Here is a 27,836-nt window from a genome sequence, read left to right as displayed (position 1 = left end):
AATAAAGGTAAAACACCTGTTGCTGTTCAGTGTGTTCACAATGCATCAAGGCAGCCTTTTTCTATTGGGTGCATTCCAGCAGAAGCCACAAAGCAGCAGTCACTGTGAGGACTACATTGTGTTTGAGCAGACTGCAATGCCTCTTAAGTTAATGCAACTTAATTCATTGCTGCAAAGTGAAATCACACCAGAGCTAAACCTCTTCAAAGGTAAGAGATTTAGTAAGTTAGTATGTGGGTACAATAAGTAATTAAGGCGCAAATTAAATTTTGGCCTTTTAGAAACCGGGAGCTCTTCTTACAACTGTACAGTGTGTTGGTGAGGCGACCCTGAAATACTGTTTACAGTTTTGGTTCCTGTATTTCAAAAGCATCCACTAGTATTTGAAACTGCTCAAAACAGATTGAAGTGAAGAGATCGACATATCAAGAACAGCTAAACTAGTTAGGTCTTTATTCATTAGACTTGAGAAGAATATGCAGTGATCCTATTGAAATATACAAGATTGTGAAGGGGCTTCACAGGGTAGATGTTGAGAAGATTTTTCCATCCGCGGGACATGGTTTAAAGCAGAACATTTAAAACTCTGGAACAAAGCACGTTCTCCTCTCAGATGGTAGTGAATATCTGAAATTCTCTACCGCACAGGGTACTGGAGGCTAGAATACAAAGTATTTAAGTCAGTTCTTAGATCATTTTAAATGTGTTGGGGTTTGGAAGCTAAAGAACTTGGGGAAATAAATAGCAACATCTTTAAAAATGTCCATATTATATTGGAAGAGGTGCTGCAAGCCTTAAAGCACACAAAGTGGATAAATTCCCTGGACCTGAGCAGGTGTACCCTAGAAGTGATTGCTGAGCCCTGTGCTGAGATATTTGTCTCATTGGTAGTCACAGGTGAGGTGCTGGAAGACAGGAGGTTGGCTAATTTGGTGCAGCTATTTAAGAAAGGTAATAAGGAAAAGCCAGGAAGCTATAAACAGATGTGTCTAACATCAGTGATGTGCAAGTTGTTGGAGGGGATCCTGAGGGACAGGATTTACATGTATTTGGAAAGACATGGACTGATTAGGGATAGTCAACATGGTTCTGTGCATGACAAGTTGTGTCTCACTAACTAAATTGAGTTTTTTAAGAAGTAATGAAGAGGATAGATAACGGCAGAGTGGTGGATGTGATCTATATGGACTTCACTGAGGCATTCGACAAGGTTCCTTATGGGAGACTGGCTAGCAAGGTTACGTCACACAAAATAGAGGGAGAGCTAGCTATTTGGATACAGAACTGGCTTGCAGGTATGAGAGAGAGTGGTGGTGGAGGAGGGTTGCTTTTCAGACTCTCTGCCTGAGACCAGCAGTGAGCCACAATGATCGATGCTGCGTACACTGCTTTTTGTCATTCATATAAATGATTTGGATGTATGATTAGCAAGTTTGCAGATTACACCAAAATTGGTGGTGTAGTGGACAGCCAAGCAAGTTACCTCAGTACAGTGGCACCTTGAGCCAAGAAATGGCAGATGGAGTCAAAATTAGATAAATGTGAGGTGCTACTATATGGAAAGGCTTATCAAAGCAGGATCTTTACACTTAATGATAAGGTCCTGGGGAGTGTAGATTTATAGTTCATTGAATGTAGAGTCACAGGTAGCCAGAATAGTGAAGATATTTGGCATGCTTGCCTTTATTGGTGAGTGCATTGAGTATAGGAGTTTGGAAGTCATTATTGCAGTTGTACAGGATATTGATGAGACCACTTTTGGGATACTGCATGCAATTCTGGTCTCCTTGCTATAGGAAGGTTGTGAAATTTGAAGGGGTTCAGAAACGATTGACAAGGATGTTGCCAGGGTTGGAGGATTTGAGCGAAAGGGAGACAGTTAATAGTCTTGGGGCTATTTTCCCTCGTGCATCGGAAGCTGAGGGGTGACCTTAGAGGTTTATACAATCCTGAGGAGCGTAGATAGGATGAATAGCCCAGGCCTTTTCTCCAGGGGAGTGGAGTCCAAAACTAGAGAGCATAAGTTTAATGAGAGAGGGGAAAGATTTAAAAGGGACCTGAGGGGAAACATTTTCACGTAGAGGGTGGTGCATAAAGCAAGGTTGAGGCAAAGGTGCTTAGCAGATGACTCCTTTCCCATCAAGTAAACAGCTTGAGGCCTTAGAGATTTTATTTAAAGTTGGAACAGTAGAAACAGTGGAATGGGTGGGGTCAAGCTCTCACAGAATCAAGGTTCTTAAATTTAGTTTTCTGCAGTTGCTGGGATCTTGAAGCTGGATGTGAAAGCTCTTAATCCTCTCTCTGTTACAGCTAAAAGCTGCAGTTCTCTTCCCGTTGCTGGAATTGCATGTGAGACGATCTATTTTACTGAATTTGTCTTTGCCAAGGGTGTTTAAGATATTTTACTGGGACAGTTAACTTGCAGTAATTAATATATTTTCTGCTTTGGTAAGCATTTCGGTACAGTTACTTTTAGTTTGCCTGTATTTTAACTGTAGTATAAAATTTAGTGATTTGCTTAATGTCAATTCGTTTGATCAATTGAATTGTATCTGGAGCGCAATGCCTTACACTGCCTTTAAAATAAGAAAAAGTTAGGATCTAGACTAACTTAATACATTTTGAGGGGATCTGATTCATTCCACAATGTAGCAGTATCACATTAGGTGTGGCTTTAAAATGGGATAATGCATTTTAATAGAGCAGCATTATCCATTTTGAACTGTAGGAGTATAGCTGTACATAAAATGAAAAAGTAAAGCAGGTTGATTTTGTTCAGTAATTGCAGGATCAGATCCATGTGATTGCTAGAATTCTTGAAGGAGGGACTGCAGTACAGCTGAGTGCATAGTTTAGATACTTATAACTAACCTGTCCAAGATCTCCCAGCATAACTATGTGGTTACCCATTGTATATTATTTTCTGCTGCTGAAGTATTTCATCATAATCTCTTGTGTTACCTCCCATTATTGAAAGACCATTGTTGTGTATGGTCTTTGAGCCATTGTGTGCAGATAACGTTAATACAAGATTGTGGATAACTGGCGTTGAAATATATGGCTATAATTCACTCTTCGGGGTTTAGATGGTCTGAGAACCACAAAGATGATATTAATGTGATTTGTAGATGTAAATAAAGGAAAATATAGTAGCAAGTAAAGCTTAATATTGTTTTGAAAGCATAAATCATTCTGGTAGTGTCCAGCTGATTTTTAACTCCGTGTTGGAGGAAAACCGCAGTTAAATTAGAGACATATGGGTAAATAAGGAGATAACAGTTCCACTGGCAGGAGCATATGTGACCAGATGAGACAGATTTAAGGTAATTAGCACAAGAGCCTAGGGAACAGGAGTGTTTTTATCAGCGAGTTCTGATTCTGAATGCACTGTTGGGAAGGAAGAAAGCGGATTGAATTGTAGCTTTCAAAAAAGAATTAGATAGAAGGGGAAATATTTCAGAGAAAATGAAACTGATTGATTGGATGCCATATCAAAGTCCAAGATGATTTACAATGCATTGAGTGGTTGCCTTATGTGCTGTATTAGAGTGTTCTGTGCCCCCTTCCCACTGGGCTGATCTTGGTCTTCAGGCAGAGTGAGAGTTCTTCAGCAGCTGAGGGTCTAATAAAAATGTCAGTGATTTAACTCGGTCCCTGAAATGGTTTTATCAAGAATTGCTGGCAAGGAACATCCGTAAAAGTAAGCTTGGATGGGGGGGTGGCTGTTAATTTTTTTGTAGACCTTATTTGTAAGTTTCCTTGGAGGATGGAGTGGACAGAGATCTCCCTTGCCTTCTGTTCTCCAACAACACTTCATTCCAGTCACCAAACATTGTGCATTTGCCCAACTTGAAGAGAGTATCCTTTAACAATGGCTATGTCTATACATGAAGGATTGATTGTCAGTCAGGTGTATATTGCCACTAGATTGTCCAGAGTTCATCCAGGCCTTGAAACATAGGAATTCTTGCCCTTGCAAGATGAATAATCTCTTAGATAATTACTTTGTATTTCTGGTTTTCGAATACTTTTCACAACTGTGAAATTTCTTCCAAAGCTACCAGAAATGGTAGAATGGTACAGATTGTCTCACTGTATTGTATTTCATGTCTGATGTTTAAAGAACAGCCTGATATGTTGTTTCTGGTCAACAGAGATTTCAACTTCAACTGTAAAAAAAAATGTCGAGGTGTTTGTTGGAAGTGGTGGCTGCTCTTGATAAATATTAAGTTACTGATCTCCGATAGGTGACTTTCTCAGAGTAAATGATTATTGATTTTTCTGCACTATCACAGGTGGCCCTCAGGGTGAGGTATTTGGCCTTTGTTTTGTTACTGGGGTTGAAGTGCCTGTCTTATGGTGGTAGTTTGTTGATGAAGCTACCTTCTGAAAGCATTCTTGAGTGCCCATGTGAAATGCTGCACGTAGATAGATGGAGTACAAAGGAAGGCAGACTGATGGTGAAATGCCTTAAGTGATTTTGCATAATTCTGCAAGATTGGCCCTAATGTTTAGATTAGATTAGATTACATTACAGCGTGGAAACAGGCCCTTCGGCCCAACAAGTCCACACCGACGCGCCGAAGCGCAACCCACCCATGCCCCTACATCTACCCCTTACCAAACACTACGGGCAATTTAGCATGGCCAATTCACCCGACCTGCACATTTTTGGACTGTGGGAGGAAACCGGAGCACCCGGAGGAACCCACGCAGATACAGGGCGAACGTGCAAATGCCACACAGTCAGTCGCCTGAAGCGGGAATTGAACCTGGGTCTCAGGCACTATGAGGCAGCACTGTGCCACAGTGGTTAGCACTGCTGCCTCAAGCGCCAGAGACCCGGGTTCAATTCCCGCCTCAGGCGACTGACTGTGTGGAGTTTGCACATTCTCCTTGTGTCTGCGTGGGTTTCTTCCGGGCGCTCCGGTTTCCTCCCACAGTCCAAAAATGTGCAGGTTAGGTGAATTGGCCATGCTAAATTGCCCGTAGTGTTTGGTAAGGGGTAGATGTAGGGGCATGCGTGGGTTGCGCTTCGGCGGGGCGGTGTGGACTTGTTGGGCCGAAGGGCCTGTTTCCACACTAAGTAATCTAATCTAATGTTGCTCTTCCCATCTATATTCTCACCAAATTTTCAGTTCTTTCACTATAAGTGCTGAGCTTACCAACATAGCAGATGTTGCTTCAACCATAACCTTGTGTGAATCATGAAGTGAAAGATGTGCCTCAAAGACACTTATGTTTGTCTGAAGTACCATCATGCCTTTCAGCCAAAAGTGTCTCTGACCATCTGTATGTAAGACAGTTCCAAATAATGGCAAAGTTAGCTATTTCCTGCTGATCCAAGATTGTTGGAGCTTGAGTGGGCATTCTGACATGGCATAGTATTATTTCCCCACATTGTTTCTGCCTCTTTTAGACAGTATGGTCCAAATTGTCAGAATCAGCTTTTTGCTGTATCTGTTTTCGAAGCACCGTGTTAAAACAGTCCTAACAAAATAAAAAGCTTTCATGATCATAACTGGCTTGGAACTCTGGAAATATCTGTGGCTCAGTGCCAGACATGAAGCACTGCAGTGACAGCTTTATTGTCTTTGTCTCTTGTACAGCCTTTGGACCTAGGATGAAAAAAATATTTAAAACAGCCAAAGTAGCATAACATTGAACGTGTCAGTACCTGCAACTCTCTGCTGTTAGATTCTGTGTATGTCACAGACACTGGTTTCATTCAATGTTGTGCTCTAAACTGTTCCTCCATTTTTTGTATGAATTTCTAGTTGGACCAACAGTCCTTGTAGCCAGTAGCTATACAGTGGAAGTTTCTTGTCTCTGCAAATTGTTATTGTCTGATTTCAGAGCTCCATTGACCCTTGAATTTGAACCGAAGTATGGAACCTTGAAAGAATAGTGGTTGCTTTCTTTGTCAATTACAGTCAGGTGATCAAGAATGCAAGTTAGCCTTGCCTGACATCTCAAAAAATTAATATCATTTTTCATAACACAGGTTAGACTTTTTTTGAACATCAGTCAATTTGCAGGCATCTAATTGAAGGACAATCTTATTATAGCTCATCAAGACATTAATGGAAGTGAGTGGATCAAATAGGCCAGTGTTGAGAATGCTCCAAGATGTATTGGTCTGGCTTGATTGCAACTTTGTTTAGGTGCCTCTCTGTCTGGAATAACCTTTGGAAGCTGCCTCGTTATTTTATTCGGCTCAACTTTTTCTGTTTTCTGGTAATGAGGTGCAGGTCAGTGGAGCTGAAGCTGTCTTGTATTCGTCCAAGATTTATTTTATAAAGACTCATAAAGCAAACTGTGAATCTTGAAATATTGTTTTGATTTCTTAACTTTTGTTATACCCATGATTGAAATAATGGACTGAAATCAAGCCCAAATTATCAAGGTGGCCAATTGCTTCTCTTTACTACAACTGTACAGATGAAAGTTAACTTTCACTGGAGTTACATGAACCACTCAAAACAATTGCTTTATTACAAATAAAACTTATCTTTGAAGTAAGTGGCAAACTGATTAGCACCTAAATTCAAAACTAATTACCCGTAATCCCACAGCCAGGCACACTTGCACAAAGACAAGTCGTTGCAAAATTTTTAAGGCGAAAACATTTTTATAAACAAGCCCCAGTGGGTCAAAGGTCTGAAAACTAAGGATAGAATGTGATTGCTGGGCACCCGTAGCACAGAAGCCCTCCCAGACCTTGCAAAGTCTGTTTTTCTTTCCCCTAGTATACAATAAACCCCACCTCCTGCCTCCTTGAATGCTTTGCTTTGTTTCAGTAGTTTCTTCCCAGTCACCTGATTTCTAACAAACAGCAGTAAAACACAGCACACATTTCAAAGGAATCACATGGTTAAAAATGCTCTTCAATGTCGATAATGTCCAAGTAGTTAAAACTTCCCCCAGGCAGTCCTTAAATATAGTATAGTATGTTCTCAAAACTTTAGTAAGGAAAGATCCAAATTAACTGTAGTTATTCATATATTGATTTGTGTTTCTGTATAAGCGTACAGAGTGTAATAAGTTGACAGCATTAAACTAAACAGTATCTCAATCTCTCAAATGTTTCAACCTTGAAGCAATCTTGAGACTGCAGTGGCATTCCTGTTTTTCAGTGCAAAATAACTGAAAGTAATTGTAATCTGCTGGATAGTGATTGATTCCATAAGTGAAGTTCATTATTTTCCATTCATTGAGGTAAAATCCTGTTTTTGAACTCCTGGTGCTGAAATGTTCCGAGGAGAAAGTGAGAATTGTGATCGTCCACATGTGTTATTTCCAGTGGGGTGAAAAATCAGGGAATGCTTAGCAACTAATTATCAGTGACATCAATAAAAACCTAAATAGCAGTCTGGAGACGTACTTCTTAATTTAAGAGTGATTTGGGAAAGAATAATTAGTAATAAGTGTTCTCCGTTCTATTTAAATGGATCTTTTCCTTCTCTTACTCTTCCACGTTTTGTCAATTTGGACTCTCCAGCATTAGATGGCAGTTTATGCATGAAGTTAATACTTGTGTGGATGTCTGCTCATTGTATTAAATACTTGCCTGCTTGCTTCATGATTGCCCTGCCTGTTTGTGCAGTGGGGACATCTGGAAAACAACCAGGCATTTTCAGAATACCCATCATCTGGTTTAAATGGACACACCTGCCAACCTTACTCGCCACCACTCTCTCACTACCTGCATGTTCAAAGTAAACTCTAAAGAGAGAAGTCCGTTTGCAGACTTCTTTCAGCCTCCGAATTATTTGCCCTGTAATTTTAGCTTTAATGTATGTTTTTAGAATGTTGATCAGAAGTTTAATTTTTTTTGCATGTAATAAATGAAGTCCTGTATTTATGAGAGCAGGTTCACTACTTGTTTGGTGGGAATCCCGGGAAGTCGTGCTCACCCAAGATGAGATTAGATGACTTTTGGTCACTGAAGCTTTGCCGCCCTTCTAAGGACTACCTCCTGAGACATTGCAGATACCTCATCCGGAGACACAGGTATACAAGAACAATCTCCAAAGTTGCTTTCGACAGAGCACAGAACTTACGTGCCACTCAAAACTATCCTGAGTGTTGATTGTACCTGTGGATCTGTGCTAGAAGCTCGGTTGTTAAATATCCTGTTCGTTTCCAGCTATTCCTGGTTGTTCAGCCTCATTTGTTGAATAATATTGTCATAAGGTGTGTTTCATTGACCTTGGTGTCCATTTCTTATTCAGATATATTTGACACTTGCAGAGCTAAATGAATTAAATGCATTTTTCATCTGTTCTCATATTTCATCTTTGTTATGAAGTTTTTTTAAGAGATACTGGGAAATATACTGAAACATGGTTTAATATCTCAAAGAAAAATCAACTTGGCAGTCAGATTTTTAATTTAACTTTTGTTTTGCAAGGACTGTCCTATTCATTGGTTTGTCCCTCCCTTAGATTCCCATATGCTGCAGACCCTCTCTAGTTTGAGAGAATGCCTGAACTTCTAACATTGCAGCTATGCAACTGACTGCAAGAATCAGTAACAGTGTCCTTTTTCCATTGGACAATTTTTACTCGTCATCCCTTTGTCACCTGAAAGTGCCAGATTTCCAAATCACGTTTCCATCCATTATTCTAAAACTACTGAGCTTTGTAACTGGAGCTGTGGATAACTGTTCATACTTCTGTCAAAGTATAGTGGAATAGAATGTATTTTGTTCTTGTCCTGCAAGTTGATTACTATGTTTACTTAAATCCTCTACTGTAGGTTTGAGGAAAAAGCTCGAGCAGATCCTTTAAGTGCTTTAAAATATTTACAGAATGACTTGTATGTTACTGTGGATCACTCAGACCCTGAAGAAACTAAAGAGGTAAGGTATACTGACTTTACAGTCACCAGCCCCACTCTGTGTCTTGATGCTGCTGCTTAAGATGATTTATAGAACTTGTGGGTAAAAGGAAGATTGGAGGGTGCAAGTTGACTTTGGACCCATGTTTCTTTATGCAGAATGTTTGAGATTGCATAAAATTGAGAGTCAATTTGTAGAGTTTATTTATTGATGTCAACCTGAGGGAAAAATTGGATGAGCAAGGGCAAGACAGCTTTTTAACCTCGAAAGCGCCTTGTTTAGGAAGGAGGGCAAGGCAGCCAAAACTTTGTTTACTATTCAATGATTCCTGGTGGGAAGTGGATGTCTGTGGATCTGTGTTTGAACACCTACCTGGGATTAGCTGTGAAGCAAATATTTTACTGCCTAAGTTTTGACTCGAGGAATGACTACTTGGTTGAGGCAACCGGGCTTCTGTCTATCAGCAGTTTTGTTCAATCAGAAATCAGGTTTTGCATTATTGGTACAAGGCCCAGAAAAGGAAACAATGATAGGCAAACAGCTGTAGAACGTGGGAAAGGTGATGTTTTGTAGTTGTGTTTTGGTCAACTTGCCTATGATGACTGACTGCAGCAGCGTTGATGCCTGTCTGACCAAGGTTCAGCTAACAAAAATACAGTTTTCACCATCAGTTCAAGGTCTGGTAGAAAGCACCTCAACGTGTTCTATTTGTTAGCCAATCACAAAAAAAAGCTTTCAGATTCTACTGAAAATCTATGACATGGGTTTAAAATGGGATTTAGGGCTGCTATCTAAAGTTTGTTTTCATATGCAGTGATCAACGTGTGGAATCAAATCAGGTAATGGAGATAAAAATTGTTCTAAGAATTGGTTGACACTGGGACCAGTCTACATTGTTTTCTGTCTAAAATGTCCAATACACTTTTTCTTGTGATCAAACTGATTTACTTTTGAAAGTGGTCTTAATAATATATGAATTCCTGGTTTTATCCAGACATCAGAGACTTTCATGGATCTTGGGACTTAACATGAAATTGTAATGAAAGTGATGTTTGTAATTGGCTGTATTTCTAAACTGGCTGCTTATTATGAAAGAATATATTTAAATAACCTTGAATTTTTTTTGTGAGGTGAAATAATAAAACCATAAGATGTAGGAGCACATTGAGCTTCACTTTCCTGCCTTTTTGCATAACTATTGATTCCCCTGCTGATTAAAAACCTGTTTATCTTAGCCTTGCATATGCTTAATGACTCAGCTTCAACAGCGCTCTGGTGTAGAATTCCCAAAGAGGAGAAATTCCATTTCATCTGTGTTAAATGCGTGTGACCCCTTTTTCTGAGATTATGCCTCTGCTCTTTTAGAATTAGGTTTATTGTCACGTGCAGTGAAGTACAGGAGTGCCATGAAAAGTTTACAATGTCACCCCATGTAGAGCCATCCTAGTTACAAATGTTAGATATAAAATCGAGAAATAGAGAAAATTACATTACCTTAGTTATTGCTAATATAAGAAATAAAGTTAGAAAGATAAACATAGAGTAAGGTTAGAAACAACCTGTCTGCATCTACCCTGTTAAGTCCTTGAAGAATCTTGTATGTTTCAATGAGGTTGCCTCTCATTCTTCTATATTCCAATGAATGTAGGCCTGATCTACTTAACCTGTCCTCACAAGACAATCCCTCCATACCTGGGTATCGATCTAGTGAACCGTCTCTGGACCACCTCCAATGCCAGTATCTGTTTCCTTAGATAAGGGATCCAGCATTGTTCACAGTATTCCAGATGTAGTCTGGCTAGTGCCTTGTATAGTTTCAGCAAAACCTCCCTAATTTTATAATCCATTCACCTTTTAAATAAAGGCCCATATTCAATTTCCGTTTCCTGTTTACCCTCTGAACTCGGATGCTTGATTTTGTGATTTGTAGGCAAGGACTCCCAAGTCCCTCTGCTTCATAGCTTTCTACAATATTTCTCCATCTAAATAATATTTAGCTCCTCTGTTCTTCCTGCCAAAGTGCATGACCTCACATTTCTGCATATTATATTTCACCTGCCAAGTTTTTGCCTATTCACTGTCTATATCCCTCTGTCGACTCTGTAATCCTCAACACTTGCCTTACCACCTGTTTTTTATGCTATTCACAAAATTTTTTAGAGTATGTTCACTTTCCTCATCCATGTCATTAAATAATTGTGGCCCCAGCACTAATCCCTTTGGCACCACACTAGTTATAGGTTGCCATTCCTGAAAAGGCTGACCAACTTTCTAACAGCCCTCTGTCTGCCTTGAGGCTATAACCCAACTCTATCTTCTAATAGTTAGCCACTCCTTAATCAACGCTAAGATACTGTCCCTAATACCACGTGCTCTTTCTTATTAAGGGACCTGTGTGGTTCAGAGAAAGATAGCAATAACCTGAGCACATGTAATTGACCTTGTTGCTGGAATTGTTGACTTCTTGGTAGTTCTGATGAACTCTGGCAAAATAAATGCCCCCAGTTATCTTTTCATTGTATTCTGTTGCAGTTTACCATGTATTTTTATTTTGACTTTGCATTACTGACGTTTTGGGCCTCTGTATTTATGGGCATTGACTGTTTCTAAATTTTCAGACTGCATGTCTGACATTTAGTATTGAGTAAGCAGGGACTCTCTTTCAGGAGAATATTAGGAAGACTGGTCTCCAGTTCCTTCATTCCTTGCCAGCTGTCTGCAGTCAGTCTTGTTCAGCCAATTTTGGATTCCTGTTTGATATTGAGATGTGCTTCTGACCATGTATCCAGAGTGTCATTTAAACCACCTATTTCCATCTACATAACGTAGATCAGCTTGTGCCAACAACCTTACCCATGTCCGGAATAGTCAAGTCTTGGGTTACTACAGTGTATTTCTACCTGGCCTACACTAGTCCATTTGAGGTCTTTCAGAACTATCTTGCCAATGTCCTTGCTTCCAACAAATCTTTTATCCCAGCACTCCTATGTTTGCTGCCTGCATTGAATCTGCAATGTTTTAACTTCAAATTCTCATTCTGGATTTTAGATATTTTCCACGACTTAGCATTACTATATCTCAGTATGTTTTTACTTGATTCAGGAGATGTGTCTTTGCTGGCTTGGTCTGCATTTATTGACCATCCTGAATTGCTAAGAAGATAGCAATCCTTCTAGAACTGTTGCTGTCTTTGTAGGTCCAACCACGATGCTGGTTAGGGAGAACTGGTTCAGAACTTTGACCCAGTGATACTGAGGGACTGATCTATTTCCACGTCAGAATGGTGAGTGACTTGGAGTGGGAGCTTGCAGGTGGAGTTCCTGTGTATCTGCTGCCTTTGTCTTTCTAGATAATAATGGTTGTGGATTTGGAAGGTGCTTTCTGCAGAGCCTTGGTGAATTTCCACAGTGCATTTTGCAGATGGTACAGGTGGTTGCTACTGCCGTGTCAGTGGTGGACTTCTTTAGCCTCCCTTTTGTTTTAAAGGCTGTATTAGCCCTAAGCACCAGAATTCCTATATCTCTGTTTCTCTCCTTTCCGTTAAGATGTTCTTCTAAAGCCTCTTGCTTTAGCCAAACTTTAGTCATCTTCCTAACTCTGTCCTTATGTGACTTCTTGTTATATTTTGTTTGGATATGATCTGTGAAGTATCTTGGAACATTTTGTTACATTCGAGGCACTGTATAAATCTATCTTGCAGCTACTTGGCTCTAACACTGTGCAGTCACTGTATAATTTGTTGTGATTATGATGGTGGTCTCCTATTGAAAATTCAGAATATGCTTTATTGGGGTATGTATTGCCTTCCATTTCATAATCTTCAGATTGGCAGCAGACTGTGTGGTTTAATGCTGAACCAGTTAGTGTGCATTGCAACAGGATGTGAGGCCCTGTTTTGTATCTGCTAAGTGTGACAGCTTTGTCTGGAGATGGTGCTTTCTGTGCTAGACTGGTTTCTGTGAATTTGCAAGTAGTTCTAAACAGCTTGGACCACTAATGCCATTCACCAATCCAGTTGTCTTTGAAGCTACAGAATCGCACCATGGGACATTTTGTTATTTATGGTACTCGTTGACTAACATTGGAATTAAAAACTGCATTTGCACTTGGGAAGTGGAACAAGTTTAAAGTTGTCTGTCACCTGGTGTATTTGGAGATGTTTGCTCTGGAATTTACTGGATCTTTATACTTGGTTCAAATTATTAGTGAATCAACAACTATTATTGTGCATTTGTGTTTTGTTTTGCAGTCTTGCTTGACACCTCAGCTACCTACTGCACCATTTCCTTGCAGCAGGGTGGATGGGTGTGGAGGTTGGATTCCGTATTTTGCCAGTGCCATTTTGTAATCAGGGTTATAGTGTTGACCTGGGATGACTGGTCCACAGCTTTCTTTCCTTTCATTCCATTCCCTTGATGCACCTGGCTCTTGCTTGGTGCCTCCTTTCCTGGTCTTCCTTGTATAGATTACATATGTAAGCTAAACTTTGGGCCACTACTAGGATTTTCTATTGCTGTGCATTTCTTGAATCAGCCTTTCATTTACTGTGATCGAACAGGGTTTGTGCTTTCTTCGACATTGCATTGATTGTCTTTTAAAATGATGTTTCTTCCATCCCTTTTTTAACAACCAGTCATGGAGCTACATTTATTATAAAGTAAAAAGAGAAAATACTGCAGAGACTCAGGACAGGCAAAATTGGTGGGGGAAGAAACAAATTTGTAGCATTTGGCTTTACTACTTATTATGAGCTTGTGTATTCCAACAAGATGAAGTAATTTCACTTGCGTTATACATTTGTGACTAATGTGTTACCTTTATTCTCAAGTTTCAGTTACTGGCTCAGGCACTCTTCAAATCAAGTTCAGATTTCATACCGTTAGGTAAGTGTTCTTAAAATGCTTCGATTACCCAATATGAAGTGGTGAGAGTTCTGAAATTCATGGCTGTGGAGTGGTTGAGGTCAATATCACTTTTACATTAAACAGACAGGTACATGAGGCAGAAATTAACCAAATAATGCAAGATTGGTAAATATAAAGCTTTGAGCCAATGGCCTGTTCTGTAAAGTTTTTTTTACATTTTATGTAATGCTGTGTCTACTAGAAAAGCAACTGTTCAGCTGGTTTGCAAACAAAGTTTAAACCTGTTTGTATAATCAGAGAACCTGAGAGTGGGGAATAAAATTTCAGAGTTATGTCAAGATTATCAAGCAAAAACTAGTGTCCTCTCTGCGCAGGTGCCAGCTAACCTGAGTGTTTGTTGTTCCAATTAATGCCATAATGCAAAAGTAAATCCAGTATCAAAGTTATCATGTCTCTTGAAAGTCTTAGACAATTTATTTTCTTTCCTTCCATTTCAAGCTGTTTTAATTTTTTCAGCTGTAGAATTTTAACAAATACATTACATTGTCAGAAAATAAAACCATAATGTTTTGAATGCAGGTGCCTGACTATGTTGGAAGCAGAAATGGGCTGCCTCACAAAGCAAGCTTGCTTACTCAGGAATAGGGAGGGAATGTGGCATCCCTTCATTATCGGGTGCCATCACTCTGATACGTTGGAGATCAATGCAGCACAGCATGGACTTTGCACCTTTAGAGCTGTTGCCCCATGGTTGCCTCGATGCCTTAAGCAATTTAGCTAAAGAGAAACATAAAGAGACCACTAAAGGTGTCTCGCAGTTGTTTTTCTGTGGTATTATGTGAATGATTTGGGGAAAAGGGAGTGGTGCACTTCTTTATTTCATCTGATTTATGGCCCATTATTGCATTCCAAGCTTAGAATTTGCCCGTATGTAATTTAACATCACTTGTTTCAAGACCTGTAATATTCTCCAGTTGGTTGAAGCTAAAACTGATCAACTTGTAGAAATATTAACATCAAGGTATGGCAGTAATGAATCCATGAAGAGCGTGACTGGTATTTAATCATCATTAGTAATGCAGCTTTAATTAGATGTGTGTCCTTCCCCTGGCCCAAATTCTGTCTGAATAGTTTTTAAATGCCACACTTAGGAGTCCTATGCTTTATTGCCCCCAGTGTCATTATCTCTTACTCAGTAAGTACTATACTGACATCATTCATTTGATGTTCATCTCTCTCTCTCATTTCTCAATAGGTTTTTCAGATGTTGATCAGACTTATGCCCAGAGGACTGTGCTGTTTGACACGCTGGTAAACTTCTTCCCTGACAGCATGACACCTCCAAAAGGCAATCTGGTTGACCTCATCACACTGTAGCTGGACAGCAATCGATGGATTTCATCTGAAGAGGAACTGAAATACAAATCTGATCTCCTGTTTTGTACAGGCTAGATTGGCTTACGATATTTGGCTGGCAAAGTTTTTTTTTGTTATGCATCACTTTTCATCTAGTTTTGATTTGAGTGTCTAATTTCAATGCTGTTTTAATGCAGATGATAAAACTGGGTTGAAACAGATGAGTTTCGTGAATATGGGTTTGCTTCTCATTGTGTGTTCAGTCCCTTCCTGTGTTGGTAAATATTTGGATTTAATAATAAATCCTGCCATCAGAGTTTCAATAGACATGCAGTTGACGTTCTTAATGTCTTGGAATAATGCTGCAAACATACTTCAGCAGTAATTCAGTCAACTTTTGTCCATTTACCAGTCCAATAGTCTACACCCTTGAAGTAACATGATGGTGTTTTATGTGCTATTCACATTCTCTCTGATCTCCACAGCAATATTAATAACTGCTTTAAAAGGTGCAATGATACTTTTGAAATTGAATTAGAGTGCTGTGCATCACACATTGTGACTGCAGCATTACACAGTGCCCTGTGGAGTGAGCTGACTCTTGTATTCTCAGCAGGTGAAGTAGATTTGCTGCCATTATTGGGATGTGTTTTACTTCAGAATTGATTCATTATACTTTTAATTTTAATGCTTGCGTTTCATTCACAGTCCATTTGTAAAGGGGACTGACTTCACATCTGTCACATTTTAGTTTGTTTGATGGCATGGTTTGAAAATAAGCTTTCAAAATATTTGTTTCTGAGCTGTCTGTTTAAAAGGTATGAAGGATGCAGAGAAATCTTTTCCTCTTGGAACAAGGTTATTTCAAAGAAACAATTGCTGTCAAAACTCGTAGTTATCAGCAGTTTGCTTTTCCCAGCTTGCCCTCAGTCCCAGGTACAGCTGGTCAGTATCCAAGGCCTTCTGATGGGTATGTTCCCTTGGAAAGTGCAGTCCACTATTTTTTATTTTAGAAGCAAGGTTACTGTCAGTTTTTGAGTTTGCTAATTCACCTCTTGAATGTGATGTGGACTACAGGAAAATGAATGGCAAAAATCCTGTTTACCTTTGGATTTGGAGTTTCACACTGAATCTGAGAAAACACTTATGAAAAAGCCTATTTTATTGCAGAAGTTCAGTGGTGTTCCCTACTACTATTTAGGATGTCTGAGATCCACATCACCCACAAAGTGGTAGTTATTCTCTCAGGCTACTGCAAAGTCCCCCTCACTTTATTTGCTAAGTAATAGACAATGTTAAAATGTGTGTAATTTGCAAATAGTTGTTACGCTGAGTTCTTAAGATGGTTGCTTTTTAAGCAGTAGAAGTTTGGTTTAGAATCCTTTCTGCAATTAGCCTCCATATAATAACAAAAGAGGCCAGATTTCAGTCATACCTTGCATTATTTTTCATATTTCCTCAATTATCTAAGGCATGCTGAGTGAAGTTAAGTCATCAGTTGCAATGTCATTTTGTGAAACATGTAAAACTGATGGGTTTTTTTAAAGTGTGTTGTCCTTTTTTTAAAAAAAATTCCAGCTCACCTGCCAAAGATGGATGTGGTCAATGGTGCCAATTAGAAGTGCATATTTGAAACTTAAAAATGGGGACCTTGTTATAGTATTTTAATTTTTGATAAGTTTCTCCAATGACCTATTTTAATTCCTTCATATCTTAAAGAATCTGAACTAATTATTGGAAATTGTTAAGGAAATTGTGAAAGATTTTTGCTGATGCAGGTTTCTAAGTTCTACTGCTTTGCACAATAGTTATTTATGTATTTTTAATCCATTGTCACCTTTCAATTTAAATTCCTCATATAACGACCTTGTGTGGAGGATGGTAGCAGCAAATATGTTAAACAGACACAGTTGTCAGTGACAATATTAAACACTTTCACTTGTCTTAGGAATGGACGTAATTGCGATAATTTACCTCACTGATTGGATTGCTCTTTTTATGCTGTTTTTGTGTTCGACTATTAGAGATAATAGCTTTTTTTTCTTATAGAAGATAATTTTAAATTTGGTTTTCACAAATGGTTCCTAAAGAGTATGTTATTTTCAAAAACAATGTTGATTGAAGACATTTTTCGCTTCGGCTACATTTGCGCCTCTGCCAAACAACTTGCACCACTGTGAAAATTCTGATTTCTTTCTAGGAGCACTGTTGGAGAGTCAGGATTTTGTTAGCATTACTACTAATGGGTGTCTTCTAAATGTAGAGTTGACCCTGTGATATTAAATTTTGCCTAGTTTTGCTAATTCCCCAGTCTGCTAACTGTAAAGATGCCTGGTGTGAGAGGTCTTTTTTGGAAAAGTGGCAGGAGTGTTAAAAGAATAGAATTAAAGAAGCCTCTTCCAACAGTGTGTATATAAAGTGTTTATGATCTAGGCAACATTTTTCCCGTTTCTCAAATGTTGCCACATTCCAGTTTATAAAATGGGCCATTTGGTATTCCAAATAACAAGGCATTCGAGTGAATTCTTTAAAACCAGAAACTTGAAGCCCCTCCCCAAACTAAAACCCAATCAGCATGGCTAAGAATTGTGTAAAGGCAAGTTCAATGAACCTTTGCTGAAATAATGAAGCAAAAAATTTTCTTTTTGTTTTAAACATATCCAGTTCTGAAACATAAGTTGATCTGTTATGAAATTTAACTAAAGCATATTATTCCTGGTGGTTTTACACACAGGTACTTTTAATTGACAACCAACCTGCCCTGATGGTCTTGACGTAGGGCTAATAAGAGTTTAGGGCGGTTGGGAATACAAGTAAATAAAGTGTTTACTTTATTCCATTGTTCCTATTTAAGATAGTGATGCCAGCAATTACTACACAAAATTGAAAACCATTGCTGCAAAAGTGCACCTCCTGCACCAGATGCATTGACTTAAAAATATGCCTATGATTGGGAAATTAAGAACTGGACCCAACAAAGTCACTGTCCAAATGGTTAATATACACCTTTCAACTGTTTAAAACATGGAGTTTGTAATTCATAGTAGGTTTCAGCAATCCCCTTTGTGTTTGTCAGATAATGCTCGTTGTTAATGTGATTTGAGCCTCTTTGTGTACTTACAGAATTGGGGTTGCAGGCTTCATAGTGTAGAATATGTCAGACTGAGTATTGGAAAGTCTTTATAGTCAGAACAAAATCACAGGCAAGAACCAAAGACAAGTTAAAACATCCTGTGCGATAGTGTGATTTTTCACTGGAATAGAAGGAAAAAATAAAAGCCTTCCATTTTATAATTGCCTTTTGTAACCTGGCAGCATCATGAATTGCTCAACTGTTCCTTCTGAACCTTTTTATCTAGGTAAGACGAAATGCTTAGAGGGCAAAACCTGGCCATTAACATCTGAAAAGCTAAAGATTGTATATTTGTTGAAGAGTCAAACCAAAAAGGATTAGCCTCTGCCTCGTGTAGGCTGAACTACTATTTTTGTTAATGGTTTCCATCGTATCTTTCAGTATGCTTTTTTATTTGAATTACTGTTAACTATCCTTGTAAAGCACAAAAACAGGCCATAATGTGGTACAATTTGCCACCAAGTTTCTCAATTGTACTGTGAAGTACTAATGATTAATTGGTATGAGCTACCATATTACTGTTTTCTATTATAGTTCTTTGACCAATGGCCCATATAGTTGCATGGTAATGTCTTAAGTTTTAAGCTTATCCCATTTAGCAGTATCCCATTAGTATTGAAAGCGGGCAGCTTGGCAATTTTTAAAAATCTTTTAGAAATACCTGGCTGATTTATGTCAAGTTGACATTAATTAAGTGGCACAAATAAAATCGCAATAATTGTCAGCCTTGACAGTATAAAGCATCTGGCTGGTTCATTCATTTTTATATGAGCTGTTCTATTAGAGGAAAACATATGAAGGTACGGGTTAGATTTTGCTGTACTAAATATGGTTGGATTGGCCCAGTGCTAAAACTTTCAGTTACTGGCTCCACATACTTCACCGTTCACGTTTTCATTTTTTGTGGGCTGGGACTTTCTGCTTCAATTTACAGTTTCATACATTTCCAGATGAGTTGCTACGACATATCCTAATACGTCTCATCCTAGAGATTGCTAAACCACCAACAATTCAATATTTAGTAATCAGATTTAGGATTGACCCACAGCTGCAGCAATTAACTGTGCTCTGTTTAGTTAGAAGTGTGTTGCATTTTCTCTGCTTATATGCATGTCTTAGCCAGTATTTCTCCTCCTACCCACCGAGTTTTAGCACGAGCAGCCCCCTTACTGCAACCACCATTAACAAAGACGAGATAACAGTTTATTCTGCCATTGTTTGAGATCCTGCAGTGTGGAAGTTGGCTGTTGATTGTCTATACTACAACAACAGCTTCAAAAAGTAATTCATTAGTAAGCACATTGAGGTGGCCTGATACAGTACTATTGAAATAGTTGGAGTTTTGTCAATCAACTATCTAGCCATTTAAGGGAGAGGCCTTTTACACTTCAGTGCACTTTCAAGTCTTGTTTGTTTAAGACCCATTGAACCCCAATCCTTCACCATAACTGGTGCAAAAAAAAATAACTCTAGGAACCATTTGCTTTAAATGAAATTACTTGGTCTTAGTTTTGGGGTTCACTGAATAACATTGTCTAGAATTTGTTATTAATTGGTTCTAAATAGGCATCTCTTAATGAACTCTTTTGTATTCTGGCATGTTTCATTTTGTTGTGGGGCAATGTAAAGGATTGAATGCAATGTATACTTTTTAATGTTGACCATCAAAAAGGTAGAACTGTTCCTGCACCCATTATTCATGTCTGTGCGTTTTGATCCTTTTAAATGTCTTTGTACCTGCTTTGTATACTCTCTATATATTTTTGAATGTGTTAGGAAAGAAATAGTGTTGTTTAAACCAGGTTGGCTGAAATGCAATCTATAGGCCTATGAGGCTGAAGTAATTTTGTTTTAATTCAAACAGTCTAGATTTGAAAGTGAGATTTTCGGTTGATGTGTCAGATCAGTTATGATCTGAATTAATTGGTTAAGCACGTTTGCTTTGTATGTATATAGAAAGGTGTGGTTGGGCAGCTAATGAGCCTGCTTTAATAAGCAGCTGAATGTCTGTGTTGGAAGCTGGTGGAATCAGGATTGTGTAACGTGATAGTCAGGTAGGTGTTTTCATTTTTACCTGTCCTTATTCAACAGACTGGAACAAATGGAGTTTGAAGATTTTATTTTTAAAACAGTGCAAAAGGATGAAAAATACAGAAAAACAAAATGTATGAACAAAACAAAAGGTATAGAAAGTTACAAGTGAGAAGCATGCTGTGTTGAAAGCTTGAAAGAGAAGCTTCAAGTTCCTAACAATAGCTCTTAGTTTGAGGGATTCTTAAAAAATATTTTTGTTTAAAAGCCCAGTTTAAAAGAAGTACAATTTGAACAGATTGGATTTGTTTTATATTCATGATAATCACAAAGGCTATTACGTGACTTTTCAAAATAACCGCAAAGAAGTGGAATTAAGTGAATTGCAGATGTGTTGCTGAATTGGGTGAATGCTTAGGGATGGAGCAAGGGAATGGCTATCCCATTTTAAAAACCCAGAAACTGGTCTATTCCTTCCTTTTAAGGTAAATTAGTGTCTATATTGTGTTTTGGAACCAGTTTGAGAATGAGTATATTGTATCTTTGTGCCCACTTTAAAAATAGATTAAATATTTGAAAGGAGGCAACATTGATCAAAGGCCAAAAATATTCAATATGATTGGGGAAATAAATTAATATTTTTAACTGTAACTTTCTAACTGCAGTGCAGAACTTGGATTAATATCGGTAGCAAAATCCCATTGAATTGATCACATAAGATGTTTCCTTTTTGTTTTGCAAAATTATTGGAATGTGTTTATTTCGCACCTTTTGAAGTTTCGTGTCTCAAACCACAAGTCTTTGTACTTTGTTTTGTGTTATTTGTTGAGTTGCAGTTTTTAAAACTGTCAATGGGTGGCGCAGTGGGTTAGCAATGGAATTATTGCTGTAATTTCTCTGAACTCAGATTCTCAGAGTGCTGGTCAAATCAGTTCCCTTTTTAATAATTACAAAGCTCATGAGGAAAAGACACAGACCAACCATACAGATTAAAGTTAATAAACTGGGAATGCTAAAGATTGGAGCCAGAAAGAAGCAGAAAATACATTGTCAGTGGTTTGAATACAGTTCCCAACATGAATTTCATGCACACTGTAAAGGATATTTACGTGTATGTTCACCTTTTTTCTTGAAAAACGACTTTGTTCCCATCGTTATTTTTCTAATTGGCATATGTACTGCATAAGAACTGTATTAAGATGAAAACAAAGCATGCACCTTTGGGAAGAGTTTAAATTTTTTGCTCCTTGACCTTTTTTAAAATGCCAAACACTGTCTGTGCCACTTACTAGTAGCGAGAAATGTAGTTAAGTTCCTTTTAACTTTAACTTGGTTGACATTATGGTTGTTATGTAGCTTCACAGGGAGTTATGGAGCTTCACTCCACAGGGAGTGTGGATCCATTATTTTGGGGTTTTAGTAATTATTTTACACCTTTTTATAGCTTTGTTGAGCAGATTGGTTGGATGAATTTAAAAAGGATTACCTAATATTGATGCTGTTGCTTGTTTGGCCAAAGATATTTTCTACTTTTTGTTGGCACTTGGTAAAATAATCTACACTTTCTGGCGTTTATCAGTGCTGTTTTCTGCAGTGTTCTCAAAGGGTTCTTTTAAATCCCACCTTTTTGTTGATTCTGATAAAGGGCTAACACTCAATTATCAACGTTCAGCAAACTTGAATATAATTTTTTAAAAATTGACATCTGTGTAAATACTCATTGAATGCAATTTGTCTGGAGTGGCAAGAATGGCAAAACTCCCTTCATGTTCTTTTTTTAAAAATGGACAAATAGTTTGTGGATTGGAAAGAGATTGCTCCTGAATGTCCATCAATTTAAAGTATTCTGAAGAAAGAATTTGTCTCCTTTCCCCTTCTTGCAAATGTCTCATCAACAAATTCTATCATTCAGACTGATGAATTACTGACATCGATACGTATATGACCTTGCTGGGTGGTGAACCAATATTGCTGTGGTAGATGCTGAGGTTCCAGAAATCTAAAATTCATTTTTAAACTACTTGTGTAAATTTGGTAATTGCAATAATGAATTTTCTACTAGGTGTACCCAGGTTTGGGTAGAGAAAGGTGTGATGGTGATCGGGTATCATAAAACGACATCACCAGTGTTTTTGAGGAAAGTGTTTTAATCTCAAATGTTAATGTTTCTCACCATTTCAATCAGAGGGGCTTTTAATCAGTGTAGAATTGCCCTGCTCTACCTGACTATTTATAATGAAGGATACAAATGTATTGGTTTAGTGAGTTATGTGGTTACATTTTCTGTCTGGTAATGCCCTAAGGACATTTAAATATAGTATGGGCCTATCCTTTCCTGTTCCAACCTGTTGTTTTGGACAAGCTGCAATAATTTTGCTGTACACAGTCCAATGATACGATCAAAGAAAGTCACGCAGATTTTTTTTAACTTGTGATCCCGGAAAAAAAAAGACCAAATAAACATTTGTGAATCCATCCCTCCCAAATGGTGACTAATTATGACTGGAACTAAACATGGTTATAAAGTCAACCAGAAGACCACTGTTGAGAAATGATTGGCCAAAGGACTTCAAAGTGTGCACAGTTTTAAGAAGGCTTTCAGTTGTTTATATTGGGTGTTGAACCCAGTTTGGTGCTTCAGTTATTCATGTTTGTGTGTCTGTGATCCTGATTAGTGCACAGGGGCCTGTATTCATAAACATTTATGCAATACATCATGTACAGATTCCAGTTATACTTTGGGTTATTTGTGAATATGGGTCCAGGGAATGTTTTTTTTTCCCTTTAGTCTTTCAGTGATTGTTCAGCAACCTCCAAAACAGAATGTTATCTTCCAAGCAAGACCAAGGTTCCACTGAGCAGATTTAACTTGTGAGCTGACCGAACTGGTGTGTGTGTGTGTGTGTTCCATTTCATTTTGGAAGTATGAAGATCCCAACATTTGCTGAAATGTGTACAATTTATGCACTACCTTGTTGTGAATAACTGAATGTGTAGACCCAGTGAACAAATGCAACTGTAGAATTATGTTGTATGTAATGTACATATGGAAAAAAGACTGTATTTTGTTCAGTTTCTTTTCTTAATAAAAAAAATGAAAAGCAAAAGTGTATTTTAATGCTTGTCAAAAGAACAAATTAGAGGCTAAAACTGATTGGGAGATCGGTGAAGTGCTGGGGCCTTTTGATCTTTTATGGAACAAGCTACTAATGGTCATTACCATTCATACTTTCCATACTCTTCTCTGAGAATGTGTTGTCTTCAGTGAACAGGTCTTGAAATGAATTGAAACTTGCAATAATGTGAGGTACAGGATAGTATACCTGGTTTTAACGATTAGGGGCTGATCATTGTAATATCTTTCACAGGAGAATGAGTGCAGTTTCTGCTATTATCAGTTCTGCAAGTAGAAAGGCAGCCTTGTAGACAAGTTTAAATTATTTCGGAGTAAAATGCCTTAGCAGCAGAATGTGGCAGATTACATGACAGTAATAAAATCAAGCACTTATTTACAGTGAGAAGTTGTGTTTTACGTGCAGTATAGGTAGATCATACCATACAAAGTGCTTTCGGGTAATAGAGCAAGGAACACCATGTTTGGCTGCAAAGAAGGTGCACTAAGAGCAAGGTCAACATTACATTTAAAATTTGAAAGGTCCATTCAGAAATCTGATAACAGAGAAGAAGCTGTTCTTAAATCTGTTGGTTCATGCGTTTAAGCTTTTGTGTCTTTTGCCTGACACGAGGTTGGAAGAGATTATAGCTGGGCGTGAGGGGGTCTTTGTGTTGGCTGCCCTCCTGATGCAGGGGGAGTATAGATGGAGCCAATGGCTGGAAGGTTGACTTGAGTGATGGACTGGGCTGTGTTCATAACTCTCTGTAGTTTTTTGTGTCCTGGGCAGAGCAGTTGCCGTACCAAGCCATAATGCATCTGGATAGAATGCTTTCTGTGGTGCATCCATAAAAATAGTTTGAGTCTTTCCAGTCATGCTGAATTTCCTTAGTGTCCTGAGAAGTAGAGGTGTTGTGCTTTATTGACCGTCAAATCAATGTGGGTGAACCAGGACAGATTGTTGGTGATCGTCACTCCTTGACTGTAGTTCAGGAATCGAACTAGAACTGCCTTGATAGTAGTTTCTAATGGTAATTGAATTCAAAGCCCTGAATCTGAACAGGAGACGTTCAAGTCCAAATTGGCTTGGCACATGAATATAGGCAGATGGTAAATCATTGAGTTCCAAATAGGGCGCACATGTTGGAATTGATCTTCACAATGGTGATGTTTGTGCCTTTCTACTGTTTTGAAATTGCTTTGATACAATTGTAATCAAGAGGAGCTTGTACAGAATAAAAATGCTGAGGACCTTGGCCATAGCCTGTGATATGGCCTGTGATTTGTGTAACCCAAAATGCAGTAAAGAGAGAGAATTCACTTAAGACCGATATTTTCAATTTCACTGTGAAGCTTGGGTCTGATTTTATTTGTGCATTAATGTTTCAAGGAAATGCCTGACCTTTGTGTCAAATTGACAACATTTAACAGGATTGAGAATTAATCACATCTCATGAGACAAACTAGTTTCAACCACAATTAGCAGTGCTGACCTTGTTGCCTGGAGACACAGGTTAAGAATTATATCCAAATCCTTTTCCTTCTTTTGCAAAATGACATCTCCATCTGTTGATATTTTCTATTTCCTATTCTAGTTCATTAGCTACGTCTTAGTCCATTCATTTAATTGACCCAGTCCCATTTCATTGCTGTTGATATCGCAACTACCAGTGTTCTCCAAATCCTAGGAATTCAGCAGAGATTTTTGGAGAATTTAAATTGTCATTTAAATTCTTAAAACAGACAAAAAGAAATCATCCTGTACTTTTAAATCTTAAGCCTGGTTTCAAACAAATTTACTACCAACTTCATAAGTTGTTGCTGCTTTGGTAAGTGCCACTTGTAAGAATTTATTTAACACCTCCTCAAATTATATCCACCATTCTCAGCTATTTTCATTACCTCTGATAAACCTTTTGCTTCTGAATTTTGTGAAGTTGATATTTATCTTACAAGGAATTATTTTAGGTTCTTTAAGAAAGATGGATGCTTTTATGGCTCAGAAATGAGTTAACGTTAACCATTTTTATATTTTGGAATTAGTTTCTAAAGAATTTGAGTAAACACTTTCATTCAGTGTATGGTTCCATGCCATCAACAGTGATATTTGTGTTCGATGAACATGTATATAGGAACAGGTGTAGGCTATTCAGTCCCTGAGCTGTTCTGCCATTTAATACAGTTAAAAATCACACAGCACCAGGCTATAGTCCAAAAGGTTTAATATGAAGTACTAGCCTTCAGAGCGCTGCTCCTTCATCAGGTAACTAGTGGGGCAGAATCATAAGACAGGATTTATAGCAAAAGGTTACAGTGTCATGCAATTAAAACAATGTATTGAACAAACATAGATTGTGCCTGGCCTCGGAAACGCCATTAGCCATGCGGCTGACACAGCTACCACCCCCACGCTGAGTGATGATGTCACTTCCGCCCCCATCATGGCCGCTCCCACAGCCACTTCCGGCGCTCACATCATCGCTGATGCCACCCGCTCAGTGACTTCCGCCACCCCTACTGCCATGATCACCGCCACTTCCGCCCCCACCAGCGCCACTCACCTGCATTCTGCTGTCACGCCCCCCCCCCCCCCCCCCCCCCACCAGAACCCTGAGGGGAACATTACCCTTGCTCATGCCTCCACCCCCATTCCCCCCACCATCACACCCACTCCAGGTACTGGCTCCGACCCCACTCCCAGCTCCACACCCACACCAGATCCCAGCTCCCGGCCCTGCCGAGTTTTCACCATCCCTCCAGACCTCCCACTCACTGAGGACGAACGATCAGTCCTCAGCAAAGGACTCACCTTCATCCCCCTCCGTCCACGCATCAATGAATTTAATACACGCCCTGGCATCGATCAATTCTTCCATCGCTGTCGCCTCCGCCTCCGAGCTTACTTTCACAATCAGGACTCCCGCCCACCTTCCGAGGACCCCTTCGCCCAACTCCAACACACTGCATCCACCTGGACACCCCGCGCTGGCCTATTACCTGCCCTCGACCTCTTCATTTCCAACAGCCGCCGGGACATTAACCGCCTCAACCTGTCAACCCCGCTCCCCCACTCCAACCTCTCACCCTCACAACGCACAGCCCTCCAATCCCTCTGCTCCAATCCCAACCTCACCATTAAGCCAGCGGATAAAGGGGGCACAGTGGTTGTCTGGCGCACTGACCTCTACACCGCTGAAGCCAAACGCCAACTCGAGGACACCTCTTCCTACTGCCCCCTCGACCATGCCCCCAACCCCCATCACCAAACCATCATCTCCCAGACCATACAGAACCTCATCACCTCAGGAGATCTCCTACCCACAGCTTCCAACCTCAGTCTGGGAACCCCGCACTGCCCGGTTCTACCTCCTTCCCAAGATCCACAAGCCTGACCACCCTGGCCGACCCATTGTCTCAGCATGCTCCTGCCCTACTGAATTCATCTCTACCTACCTCGACACTGTCCTATTCCCCCTAGTCCAGAAACTCCCCACATACGTTCGAGACACCAACCACGCCCTCCACCTCCTCCAAGACTTCTGTTTCCCCGGCCCCCAACGCCTCATCTTCACCATGGATATCCAATCCCTCTACACCTCCATCCGCCATGACCAGGGCCTCCAAGCCCTCTGTTTTTTCCTCTCCAGACGTCCCCAACAGTACCCTTCCACCGACACTCTCATTCGTTTGGCCGAACTGGTCCTCACCCTTAACAATTTCTCCTTTGAATCCTCCCACTTCCTCCAGATCAAAGGCATAGCCATGGGCACACGTATGGGCCCCAGCTATGCCTGTCTCTTTGTTGGCTCACCGGCACCACTCCCCACCTCTTCCTCCGCTACATTGATGACTGCATTGGCGCCACCTCGTGCTCCCGCGAGGAGGTTGAGCAATTCATCAACTTCACCAACACATTCCACCCTGACCTTAAATTTACCTGGACCATCTCTGACACCTCGCTCCCCTTCCTGGACCTCTCCATCTCCATTCATGACGACCGACTTGACACTGACATTTTTTACAAACCCACCGACTCCCACAGCTACCTGGATTACACCTCTTCCCACCCTATCTCTTGCAAAAATGCCATCCCGTATTCCCAATTTCTCCGCCTCTGCCGTATCTGCTCCCAGGAGGGCTAGTTCCACATAGAACACACCAGATGGCCTCCTCCTTTAGAGACCGCAATTTCCCTTCCTACGTGGTTAAAGATGCCCTCCAACGCATCTCGTCCACATCCCGCACCTCTGTCCTCAGACCCCACCCCTCCAACCGTAACAAGGACAGAGCACCCCGGTGCTTACCTTCCACCCTACCAACCTTCGCATAAACCAAATCATCTGCCGACATTTCTGCCACCTCCAAACAGACCCCACCACCAGGGATATATTTCCCTCCCCACCCCTTTCTGCCTTCCGCAAAGACTGTTCCCTCCGTGACTACCTGGTCAGGTCCACACCCCCCTACGACCCACCCTCCCATTCTGGCACTTTCCCC

At 39.7% G+C, this 27,836-nt stretch overlaps 1 protein-coding gene across 3 annotated transcripts in view; it reads left to right on the top strand.

Moving 5' to 3' along the window:
• Positions 1 to 23,334, top strand: part of mkln1 (muskelin 1, intracellular mediator containing kelch motifs) — a 127,001-nt gene extending 103,667 nt beyond the window's left edge. For 2 of the 3 annotated variants that reach the window (XM_072562925.1, XM_072562924.1), the window contains exons 15-18: positions 7,874 to 8,013; positions 8,761 to 8,863; positions 13,671 to 13,725; positions 14,963 to 23,333. In XM_072562925.1, coding sequence (XP_072419026.1) covers positions 7,874 to 8,013; positions 8,761 to 8,863; positions 13,671 to 13,725; positions 14,963 to 15,084 — 420 coding nt within the window. In that variant the 3' untranslated portion in view covers positions 15,085 to 23,333. Of the gene's footprint in view, positions 1 to 7,873; positions 8,014 to 8,760; positions 8,864 to 13,670; positions 13,726 to 14,962 lie in introns of all 3 variants that reach the window. The other variant, XM_072562926.1, reaches the window with a different exon arrangement.
• The last annotated feature ends 4,502 nt before the right edge of the window (positions 23,335 to 27,836 follow it).

Source organism: Chiloscyllium punctatum, chromosome 44, assembly GCF_047496795.1.
Source record: "Chiloscyllium punctatum isolate Juve2018m chromosome 44, sChiPun1.3, whole genome shotgun sequence".
NCBI classification, from domain to species: Eukaryota; Metazoa; Chordata; class Chondrichthyes; order Orectolobiformes; family Hemiscylliidae; genus Chiloscyllium; species Chiloscyllium punctatum.
This window is presented reverse-complemented; position numbering and strand designations above follow the sequence as displayed.